This window comes from Pinus tabuliformis, chromosome J, assembly GCF_031772625.1.
Source record: "Pinus tabuliformis cultivar Carrire ecotype Pingquan chromosome J, CPIR1, whole genome shotgun sequence".
NCBI lineage: Eukaryota > Viridiplantae > Streptophyta > Pinopsida > Pinales > Pinaceae > Pinus > Pinus tabuliformis.
In genome coordinates this window covers 1110197361-1110210001 of record NC_142295.1, presented here as the reverse complement: position 1 = coordinate 1110210001, position 12641 = coordinate 1110197361, and the positions used below count along the sequence as shown (strand labels likewise).

At 38.7% G+C, this 12641-nt stretch overlaps 1 protein-coding gene across 1 annotated transcript; it reads left to right on the top strand.

Annotated features, from left to right (window-relative positions):
- The first annotated feature begins 367 nt into the window (after positions 1–367).
- LOC149230947 (uncharacterized) lies at positions 368–2954 on the top strand. Its single transcript, XM_089376170.1, has 2 exons — positions 368–2128; positions 2246–2954. Exons 1-2 carry the CDS (start codon positions 872–874, stop codon positions 2681–2683), a joined length of 1695 nt encoding a protein of 564 aa, XP_089232296.1. The 5' UTR covers positions 368–871; the 3' UTR covers positions 2684–2954.
- The last annotated feature ends 9687 nt before the right edge of the window (positions 2955–12641 follow it).

Sequence of the window (12641 nt, the reverse complement as noted above, 5' to 3'; positions counted from 1 at the left end):
AACAGAGGGATAGAATAGATTAGCATAATTTCAGTTTGCTCAAACGAGATTTTGCAGACATTTTCGATTGCTCAATAAAGGACCAACCGCTCTCTTGCCCAATGAAATCACCGGTTAGAGATGCTGGTCTTGTTACAGACAGGAATGGCGAAGCAGAATCGCCCAGCGTCCGACTAGATATATCGGCTACATCACTGCCCGCGCGTAAAGGTCGCAAATCGGTCTCTCCATTCGAACCACACAGTGAGATTATTGAAGCTCGACAGTCCCGGAGTCGCAGTGATAAGGTCACAGCTCCCGAGAAGAAAATTACTCTGTTTGCCCTCAGGCTTGCAATTCTGGAGAAGGCCGCCAGCGGGCTGGGTTCGCAGTAACCTTAAAAAAGATAGACTTCTGGTTCGTAAGCATAATATTGTTGACAGAAGGCGCTCGCATCTTCAGCCGAAGCCACGAGCTGGAATGGCAACATGAGACAACCCTAATATCTGCGGGCACGCTCAGAAACGACGCCAAACCGCTGAGTGGCAGGTTCTATATTAATGGGAAAAACTTTATCTTAAGACGAATCTGGGGGTGCTTTAAACACAAGAAAAACCAGAACCGGAAGCTCAACGTCCGGGAAGTAAATTCTGCTGTCGAGAATCACGATTTATTCAAGAGAACTTGGTCCTCGTCTAAGATTCAATTGGTGCCTTATACCGGGTGGCTCTCCATATCCAGAAATGCCAGTCAGATACTTTTCTGGCTGCAATTGGTGTCCTCCTTGACATGCGTTGCCTTGTCCCTCTCTCGGCTAGCCAGGCGAGACTTCGGCGGAGATTCAGGTAGCGACACCAAGAATCTGGAAGCGTCTCTCATTATTTTCTATGGCATGTCCCTAGCCGAAGAGCTTCTGTTCCTGCTAGAGAAGGCCTACTGGCAATGGACAATCATTGTACGAAAGTTGCTGGTACAGGTGAACACAGAATATGGCTTCAGTGATTCAGAGCTCCCCACCGTTCGACGATTTTTCTATGATACATATTCGCAGTGCGTCAATGGAAGCGTTTTCGATGGTTTGAAGATGGAATTGGTGTCATACAGCATGGAGCTGCTGCAGTCCGGCGGTATAAATGATCGACAGCTGACAGGGGCTCGAGTTCTGTCGGCGCTTGTGAATAAATATGAGTTTGCCGAGGACACTTTGAGGGCGATCATAAGCATGCGAGATGTGGTGGAGAGACTAATGGAGATGCTGAATTGGAAGAACCATCAGGAGCAGGAGACTCGAAGGGCGGCTGCAGAGATCATCTCCAAATTGGTTAAGAAAGACAAGAATCGCGTTCGGGTCACGGCCATCGCTGGGTCCATGGAATCTATAGCGTCTTTGCTTTACGATAGCAAACAGATTGAAATCCATTCGAGGCTGTACGGGGATGCATACAATTACACGGTTTTCAGTATGCTGGGACTGCGGATACTGAAAAGCTTGGCCATGGAGCACGAAAACTGTTCTAAAATCGGAAGCAGCAGAGGGCTGCTTCCCAAAATCATAGGACTCACAGAACTAAATTCCAAAGCGCCCGAATCCCAAATCAAGACCGCAGAGCTCGCTCTGGAGCTTATGAGAATGCTGGCAAGCAGTACAGGCTCGACAGGAAAGGCCTTAAGGAGAGGCATCTCGGAAATAGTCTTCACCATAAGTAATCTAAGAGAAGTTCTTCATTACAGAGAAGTAACGACGCATGGTCTGCAAATCCTGGCCATCGACACATTGACGAGTCTGGCTCTCGAAGAAGAGGGCCGAGAGAGCATCGGCGGCACTGGCGGTGTTTTGCGTTGTCTCTTCTCTGCGTTTCAGATGGAGATGATTAATATTACAAGAGAACCCGGCGACGATGAAACGAGGGAGCTGGTGAGGAAGGCAGGAGAAGCCCTGGCTCTGCTTTCACTGGAGAATAAACAAAACTGCAGAAGAATGATGAGCCTTAAGCTGCGGAAAAATCGCCCGAATTTGATCCCGAGCCTCATCTCTGTGCTGGACGACCCAATCCGGGGTTTTCATGCTGCGAGAATTCTTAGGAATCTGTGCGGATATTCGGAGGCAGATTACGTTGAATTGAGGAAAATCACTGCAACGGCAGCGAAGGTAGAAGAATGTATTCAATTAATAGCATTTCTTTTTGAAATTACAACTCTGCACTGGGGTTCGATCTCACAACTGTTTCATCGGATGGATTAATTTATTGTCATGTTTTTTTTTCAGGTCTTGAAGTTTGTGATGGAGAAACGAGGTGAGCATCAGGAAGCAGCAATAGGACTTGCTGCTCAGATCTTCAAGTTCATAACCAAATCGGATTTCGATCGTCTGTTCGAAGAATCCGGCGGTATAACAAGGAGATCGCTGATTTTGGAACTTGTAAAGGTTTTCGGGAGGCACCCGCGTCCGTCAAAGGAGTTTCCGAGTATTAGAAGATTTAGCATCGAGCTTCTGATCGGTGTCATGGAGATGGACAGGGTTGCAATAATAAACAGTTTGAACATGGAAATGAGAACGGAATTGGAGACGGCTCTGGAGGCGGTGATGGAGACGACATCGGAGTTGGAGAGTTACAGTACATTCTCCGGCAGTGTGGGATTGAGTAGGCATCGTCTACCTATTTCATCCCTCGTAGAGTCTGCCATGGACTTGCTTCGTGATTAATCGCTCTGTCATGATTAGATGGGAAAAGCAGATATGGCCGACGGCCGAATCATGGGAGAAAATATCTGTAAAAGACAAAATATTTGGGAGAAAATATCTGGAAAAAAACAAAATATTCACTGAGATCTACTTCCGAACGCTTGCCATGGCTACATGCACTCGGGAGATGAGTCATTGAAATCTTGTAACCGGGTAACTCAAAACATGTTTTATTTCATTTCATTTTAATATTTTTATGTTTGAATCAAACCTTGCAAACAGGTATGTTTATAGGATCAGTATATATTCATTTTAATTTTTTATTTATTTCAAGTTAGTAATTTTTTAAAATATTTGTATGGTTAAAAAATTGAATTTCGTTAATTTTTTAATAGATGTCAAGTTAAGATATTTATGATGATTTTGAATAGTATATTAATAAAATATTTTAACTATATCATATTTTTTATTTTTCACTTAATTTATATAATATATATATAGTTGATATATATTAATACTTGATTCTTTATATTTAAAAGTAAAAAATATATATCCATAAAATATAATATCTCTGTTTTTGTTATTGATGTATATTAAAAAGTTAGATGTATCTATCATATTAAAAAATTGCAAATTTATATTATATCTTTAATTAGAAAACACCTCACCTATAAATGAAAAAACACTCTCTGTCTTTTTATATTTATGATAGTTAAATTTATTTACTCAATCTACATATTGAAATATTTGATTTAGAACTCTTATTAAACATTTTTTGGGTTAATAATATTTTTTAAATGTTATATATCAATTTCATATTAAAAATGGAATAAATTATACATTTTATTGAAAATGGAAAATCAACATATAACAAAAATTTTAATTATTTTAATTTTCTCTACACAAAATTGATATAAAATTATCTTATTTAATATGAATATTAAAATATTTTATTTATGGTTATTTTTTTCATTAATATTATTTTTTAAAATATTCCATGTCAATTGAACATGGCATAAGTATATATCATGAAGGATTAATAATATTATTTTCACACTCTATCTACAAATATATATTAAGTAGTGAAGGAATTAAATATCTTTCTTATACTCAAATACATTTTTTTAACTTTGAGTTTTTTTTTTTTTTTTTTCCTTGCGAAACCTATCAAACTCAGGTGTCAAACCAACAGTGAGGACAACCATCTTTGGCTGCTATCCGCGAATGTCGATTTGACTCATCACCGTTATCAAGGAAAACCACGCCACCTGTAATAACCCGCTGGTGGTCCATAAGGGAGCAGGCTTTCAGTCCTGCCAGATGCCTCTGGGTCTTGGGCCGTTAACCTGTTTCCTTACATCCGAGGAAGACGAGCTCTTAGCCAAGCAGAAACAGTTTTACGGCATACTCCAGGCCGAAACTTTGAGTTTTTTTTGTGTAAATTGATGTAAACTTAAAATGGAAATTAAAATATTTTATTTATTAACAATATTGACTTTTTAGATTTTTTATGATTACTATATTATAATTTCTTATTGTAAGTATTAATATGTCGAAAGACCGTTTCGCTATGAAAAAACTCCCCTCCCATACCACTTGTGCTGTTTTAGACCACTGATTTTAGTGTGAGACGATTGAAGTAATCTCTTTCGTAAGATTTGAAAGCAATTATAGTATAAATAATGGAGAGCCACCGGGTTTTGCCTGATCCAACTTATCCGAGACGGCTATTTTTTGTGTGCTCTTTCTAATGAAAATCATTTAAGCCGCAGTTGTCTTTTCCAGCGGGTTTTTCCGGTAGAAAATTTGGCAAGAATTTATTGGAATCGTAAGTTTGATAGCTAGTTTCTGCACAATGAAAGCGTCCCAGGGGTTTTTCAGGGTGCTGAATCCAAATATGCAGTTAAAAAACCATTTTAACTGCAATAAATCAAGATTTAACCTCAATTTCTTCCGCCGGATTCCGTCACCGGAATCTCCAAAAAGTCGCATTATAGACAACTCCATTTAAGCCACCATTGATAATAGTGCATCACAACCAAGGAGAGATCGCCTCCTTTAAAGGATACCTTCATATGGGTTTCGACTCAGGATTAGCCATCATCCTGGAGGTCTTGCTCTTCTGCATCCTATTCACGTTGGCACCTGGTGAATCTGCTGGGGTACCGCGAGGAAAAAGACGAACGATTGCTGGTCAAAAGACGGGCACCTGGTGAATCTGCCGGGGTACCGCGAGGAAAAAGACGGACGATTGCTGGTCTACGAGTTCATGGCCGATGGACCTCTGTACGAGCACCTACATGGGAAGTCGAAGAAGAAATTATTCAAGGTTCCCGGGGGCTCAAATACGTACATGGCTACGCTTTCCTGTCGGTTATTCGTCGTGACATAAAGTCCTCTAATATTTTGATCGATGCAGTCAAAGCGTGGAAGATTCTAACACAATATGTGAATGACTTGAGGAAGGATTTTGCAGTTATATATGCTACCTTGACTTGGATACTATGAAGAGATGTTGTGAAGAACGTTCTCCTTGGTGGAGGATCCACGAGAATGGAGAACGCCAAGGCTCTCATTTTCCAGTACGTCAAATACCTCCGAGGTAATATCTGTAGAATGCTTGACAGTGGTGATTCTGATCAAAAGTTGATCCGGACCACCTCGCTCGTCGATTCTCAATGCTAGGAAACTTGGTGGTTGCCAATCAGTTGAATCAGCCGATTCCACATGCCAGCTTCCCTCACCCATTTTATTGCTATCTCACAAGACGGAGCAATTGAAATATCTGTTTGTTTCTATGACACAGAAATATTATACCCATCAACTAAAATTCATGGATAGATTGTCTAAAATTCAGATACAGTTACTTGCCTTTTTTCTAAGAAGGAAAAGGCATCGTTACCTTAACGGGCTTTTTGTATTATGTACTGCAGGTCTGCAAATAGGAAATACGCCTATATTTCTCTAGGAAGATGGTTTCTGAAACTTCTCTTATATTTCCCATGCTTCTTGGTTGCAGTTGATGCAAAAAAATCTATTATACGAGTAAACCAGTTGGAATTATAGGAATATTGGAATGTCAGAGTTGATCCGAATATAACAAGCCTGCATGGCAGATGGAATACCTGCTCACTCTCGGAGATAATGTAGCTGGGAAAGAATTGGGAAAGGTAGGGATGCCAGCTCTCAATGTCAGTTAATTTTGCAAAGAATAACCAAATCAAAAACGAAATTCATTTCATTTTTATGTTGAGAATACGAAATCTGGTGTCAATTCTTTGCAAAGAATAACCAAATCAATAATAAAGTTCATTTTTAGGTTGAGAATACAAAATCTTGTGTCAATAGCATTGCGTTATAGATCACAATTCAATGAAATTGATCATTAAAAACTCCAATCTATATGTCTTAATTGTTTCTACAAAATACAGAATTAAGGTAACTAAACAAGTACATGGAACAATCTTGTTTCTTATACATTGACAAAAAGGATTTAAAGTTTTGTTTCAATCCCACAAGTTGCATTTGTCTAAAAAGCTTTAGGGATTTTAGACCGTATCCATTTTGAGCATATCCACCAATCATGGTTGTCCAAGAAGCCACGCTGTGTTCCGGCATTGCCTGAAAGAGTTTCAGAGCTTCGCCAACAAGCCCACTCTGTGCATATCCTGCAGGCATGACCGTCCAAGATATTTTGTCCATCCGTATTCCCACACCAATAAGACACAAACAAAGAAAGCGCTAGGACCAACAAAGCACTGGTTATAGTTAGTCATACAAAGTACCATTAAGCGAGACAAAGCACAAATACGGTGAGTCAATGCTGTTGCGCCCGCTACCAGGTTGGACTAGTCTCCGACCAATACCAATACAGATTATCATAATGTTCCGCCTAGAATGGGGGGTAAAAGGAAAGAGAAACTTGAGCAAGGGGTACCTCGCACGTCAAACCTCAACCCGCCTACTCGAGTATTGTATGGATATGTGGGAAAGGGTGCTCCTAGGTGTAGGGATTGTGCCTGGTCGCGAGAAGTCATTCCTCGTAAAGCCTGGGATGCAGAAGCTTCTTTCTTTGCGCGTCGTGCCAGGGATCAATTCCTAATGTCTAGTGACAACCAACGCCATTCGGAAAAGGTGCCTCTATGGAATTGGTAGGGGGAATTCAAATGAATAGGGAAGGCGACTTAGATTGACAAATACTCAACTGCGCTCCGGGTAGAATCCATCAGCTGTTAGCTCGGCCCGAGGTAGAATAACCGGACAAGCATCTCCACTCCAACTGAACAGAAACCTTGGCCCGATCTGGGCAAATCTGCTGATCTTTCTTTGTCTCGAATTCCATACCTGTTAGCCATCTCCATATTTTGCTACATTCATAGGTGGGGTTCTATTGGATAGAGGGAAATCCCATTCCGGTAAGAAGGCAGTGTTACTATGAATGGTATAAGGCTTATCATAGAGCCTAACCTATCAGTAAAGCGGAGCTAAACTATACGGGAAACATACACCCTAATAAGTAAGCTGATCAGAGTATAAGTACAGCTAAGTATGATCAATGCATGTTATAAGCTACTTTCAAACCAGTATGATTGATCCGAGCTATTACATAGCTTCATCTCAGTCGGAACATGCCCACCTGATGGGACATGCCCACCTTATAGCACTGTTAGTGAACAGTACTTAGCATATACTTCTTACAAGCATTTTTTCAAGCACTTCACGTGCTCTTTTAAAACTCCCACATTTTACACACATGTCTACAAGGGCACTCCCCACAAAATCATCACAAACAAACCCACCACTAATTATTTCTTTATGGATCTCCATGCCCTGTTCCAGAGCTACCATGTTGGCACATGTCGGAAGGACACTATCAAAAGTTTTCAAATCCAGCCTCACCTCTGCTATCGACATTTGTTAGAAAAGCTCAAGAGCCTTAACACTGTGCCCATTCTGCGCATACCCAACAATCATCGTCGTCCATGAAATCACATTTCGCTCAGGCTTTTCCCGAAAGAGCTTTAGGGCTTTGTAGACATGCCCATTCAGCATATTCCCTGCAATGATGCAATTCCAAGACACCATGTTTCATTGAGGTATTTTGTCAAACAGATGGCGGGCATCCTCTATACTTCCATATATTTCATATGAATGTATAAGAGCACTATCCACGACATCAGACTGAAAACCACTAATGATTATCACTTCATGCATGGCCTTGAGGGCTCCCTGATACAACACTGGCAAAGATGAACTGATTGGGTTGGATGTTTGTTCTTCGCTGCATTTGGGAAAACATTATTAATTATGCTTCAGCGAACCCTTGCTTTTTGTATCCTGATATAATGGAAAACAATATTAACACTTCTTCAGCGAACACATGCTTTGTGAATCCTGAAATCATGACATTCCATGAGAAGGCATCTCGTGCAGCCATAAGGGAGCGATATCGATCGCTATATACCATGCCATGGGCAGTTATAATAAGAATAATGGCATGCTAGTGCTATTAGGAATATATGTTTACGAATATTAGTTCTAAATTTTTTCTTTGTAGAAGTATTGACATGTCATGTGAAATATTAACATATCAGTATTGTTAAGTGTATTATTTGTTAAGCAACCAAGTGGCCTTCGTATAAATTAATCCTTATGGATTCTGATTTCCCCATAAGAGAAATGTAGATGGTGGCCAGACACAGGCCAATCGAGATTCCATGAAATTATATGACAAGATTTTACAGGACTTCTCACCCTATGATCAGACCGGACATGTACGCAGGAAAGAAAAGATATTTCGCACCTCATCGACCGTAATAATGGCGCGATGCCCTGCTATACCATGCGCACATGCACATGGCTAAATTGAACTGAAGTGGGTAGAGATGGCACTATTACCAAAGAGTTGTGATGTACACATAATTTTTTAAGATTATATTAAGCTTTTTATAAGGTCCTCTACTACCAGAATGGTACGATGGTTCAGGATGTTTTTATCCAAGCTTTCTTCAGAATATCAAGCCAAGAGCTATGGACACTAAGAGCAGTGGTCACCAATGGATATGATAGCTTGGATATAAAATTTTAAAATGTAAGAAGAGCAAAGGAATTAGTAATGGAAATTAGAAATAGGAGAAGTATGTATTAAAGCTATTAATTTTAGAAATAGGAGAATTATGTATAAGGTTATTAAATTCACATTAAAAAACTATAAAATGTTTTCCTATAATATGGTTAAAGGTACCATGACCATTTTCACGGTATTTTTTGTATTTTTATATCTATTTGTTTTCTTTTTAAACCAACCTACAATTAAGAAATATCATTTTAAAATTTTAATAGATTTTTAATAATAATAAAGAAATTATAGTATGATATGTTTTTGTGTATATTGTGTTTTATATATATAACTTTAAAAAGATTAGAGAAAAATTATAAATTAAATATTTCCAAAAATTAAACCGATTTTTTTTTTCAACATGAATTATTTATGGTGTGTTTTTTGGGGTTAGTTTGTAGCTAAAACAAGAAGTCACCACAATACACCACTTGGAGGGATTGCTTGAAATTTAATACAAATCCCTATCACTTGTGAGGCATTTATTATAAAGCTCTATCATTTGTGTTTTGGGAATGTACAACATATTTTTAGTGTGATTTTATAGTTGATGGTACTTCTCTAAAGCTCTATCATTTGTGTTTTAGGAATGTACAATATATTTTTAGTGTGATTTTATAGTTAATGGTACTTCTCTCATGGTGGTGTCTCGCCTTCCTCACCTAGTTGACATTCATTAACAAGAATTCAATAGGAAATTCACCTTGGATTTGAGTGTTGAGAGGGAAATACCTCATATAGCCTAGTTCATGGGTGAGAATGGTCTTATTACTTCTAGAAAAGGTCTTTGACTCTTTCTCCCACATGGTTCGATGGATTTCCAATTGGTATTGGTGGATTATCGCCCTAAACGATAGTTAGAAAAAGCTAGAATAGCTAAGTTGTTTCGTTGGCCAATACTACAGAAAAAACCCATTTCATTGCATTTTGTCTTTCGCTATTGCATATCTCCAATTTATAAGGTTGTTGCACCATCGTCTCAACCAACACACAAATACAACTATTTGTGGCCTTCCCTATTGCGTATCTCCAATTTAGAAGGTTGTTGCAACATCCTCTCAACCAACACCCAAATACAACTATTTGTGGCCTTCCAAGAAAGCCACCAATAAGGTTAAATGGTTCAGGGAAGCCTAAGTGTGCAATGATTCTATTTATTTTTGTTATCCCTCTTGAAAACCTATTTGTCCAAAAAATTACACCTATAGTTGCAATAGATATTGGAGTCACTCCTGATCCATGTGACGTGCATTGGATCTCGAGGCTGAGATACTCCCCTTTCATATCCTCAAAGTCTCTTTCTCACATTACAACTCTCTACTCCTCTTGGTCTATCACCATGCCCAAGAAAAGGGCTAGAGTGTGTTCGAGTGCTACATACCATCAAGAAATAAGCTTCTCTAGAGCCTAAACTCAAGCTGAAAGCTTAGGCACATGTTATAGAGACCCACTCCATGTGATGTGCATTGGCTCTCGGGCTGAGATACTCCCCTTTCATATCCTCAGAGTCTCTTTCTCACATTACAGCTCTCTGCTCCTCTTGGTCTCTCACCATTCCCAAGAAAAGGGCTAAAGTGTGCTGAAGTGATACATACCAAAGAAATAGGCTTCTCTAGAGCCTAAACTCAAGATGAAAGCTTAGCCACATTTTATAGAGACCTGATCCCCCAACTTGTATAGTAGGAGATCAACCAAGTGGAAAGGTAGATAGCCAATGAAAGATGCACTCTGATAGATATAGGGGTTCTTATAGAGGTGGCAGACTCGCTTCTTGATATGGCTCACAATATAGGCCAATACTAACAATACATTTACACCGTGGACATTTACTAACATCTCAAGTTTCTCTTGAGGTGACATGAATGAAATCAAGGAAGATATAATCTTGACTCTAAATCAAAATGTAGTGAAATTGATTGCAATGGAATACACACTCAGAGTAATGAGTGGAAGATGCAATGGAATACACGCTCAGAGTAATGAGACGAAGATGGACATTTATCTCGAATGTTGAAAATGCAGTAAGAAAATCTCAGTTTGACTTTGCGTTGGTTAAACAAGATAAAAATCGAATTTCCATTTCAGCAGAATTCTTGGAGGTAGTTATTTGAGGTGACATGGCACTTGCCACTTAGTTAACTTAGTTAATTCCTATTGGGGAAACTTTAGTTCAACTCAATATGATTGATTGCTAATTTGTATCAATCTACTTCAGTTAATCTAAGTTATTAATGGAATAAGGAATTACTAGTTGGGGGGGGGGGGGTGTGAACCAGTGATAGTGAGATTTTTAATTCTTTTTACTGAATATTATTTTATCTCTTTCCTTTATTTTTTATTACTTATAAGAGAATTAATTCATAAAGAAAGTGAGCAGCAAGATTAAGCATGCATATGTTCATACAATCTATCATTTGAGTAGCACACACATATTGAAATCGATGTTTTCACGTGGAAACCTAAATGGAAAAGTCTATGAATTTGTTGGTGATGATGATTTAAATTAAGCACCTACTTAAGTACATCAGTTTGTTTGTGAGCACCCACTCACATGAGGCACTGAACCTCTTAGGTTACCAAATCTAACCTACTTTCCAACAAGAACGTACTTGCCAAGAGGCACCAACCTCTTCTGAATGCAGGCAACAACCTGCTCTTACCACTGTTCTACTTTTTATACAATTTTCAAACTGAAAACAGAGGTATATACAATTATGAAAAATACCAATCTGGTTGGTTGCAGAAACAACTTTTGTTGTTGGCCCTCTACTGTTCCACAAACTCCCTTTGTCTCATAAAACAACACTTTATCCTCTACTCAAAACCTCATATCCTTAGCCTTTTGCCTTCTGTCACACAACCTCTCTACCACACTTCTTTCAGTTCTGCTCTTGCGCTCATTTCATAGCACTCTCTCCACTCTCGCTGCTTAACACTTCAACAATACACTTTTTCTCCACTTTTCTCGATTATATTTATATTCAATATAGATAATTATATTTATATTCAATATAAATAATTATATCAATGTGCTTGTCATGACCCTTGTGCAATTGAAGTTACCGTCAATTGTCATAATTTGCGGGCACGCTTTTGCAAGGGGATTCATTTTGGCGTTAGCCCATGACTACAGATTCATGAGAATGGGCAGAGGGTTTCTCTATATGAGCAAGCTAGATGCGGGTTTCATCATTCCTCTCGGCGGCATGTCCATCAACAATTTTGCGGAAACCCTAGAGGCTGCCATATGCAACTGTTAATATGGGTAAGAAAAAATGGAATAAAGAGGTTTACCTGCAACTCACACTCTCTCTTTTCTTTGAACCTATGGAGAAACTTTGATTGGTTTCCAAAGAGGGTTCTCCACTACTTTCCCACCTCTGATTTCTATATCTTTCAACATTTTTTTAACTTTGTGAACCTCGTACATTTTTTTTAACTTTGTGAACCTCGTGCGTCAATTGTTTGAGTACTCAAGTATATTTGCATACATGGAAGTTAGTGAATTCTACATAATTCTTTTGACAATTGACACACTTCCCAAATGTGAAAAGTGGCTTACTGATAATGATGATAGGAAAGAAGAAAAGGCTAAATGGTGGTTGAATTGTTTGATGGGGTAGATCCCTGCAATGATGACTTCGTTCAGTCAATCTACTTATTATACTCCCTTATTTACCATGTGAACCCAAGAGGTTTTTGTTAATATTATTCTAATTGCATCTAAAGAAGGAAGATGTTATGTATAGATGGTAGCACTCGAAGATCCATCTCCACTACACTGTGTTCGAATGTTGGATAAAATTTACATAGTGCATTGACTACATTAAAAAGAAATATTATTGCACCCAAGTAAACAAA

What these genes read in the sequence shown, in the direction of transcription:
- LOC149230947 (XM_089376170.1), top strand. Translation starts at nt 872, where the DNA reads ATGTCCCTAGCCGAAGAGCTTCTGTTCCTGCTAGAGAAGGCCTACTGG. An exon ending in TCACTGCAACGGCAGCGAAG is followed by an intron (nt 2,129 to 2,245) that starts GTAGAAGAATGT and finishes TTTTTTTTTCAG; the next exon opens with GTCTTGAAGTTTGTGATGGA.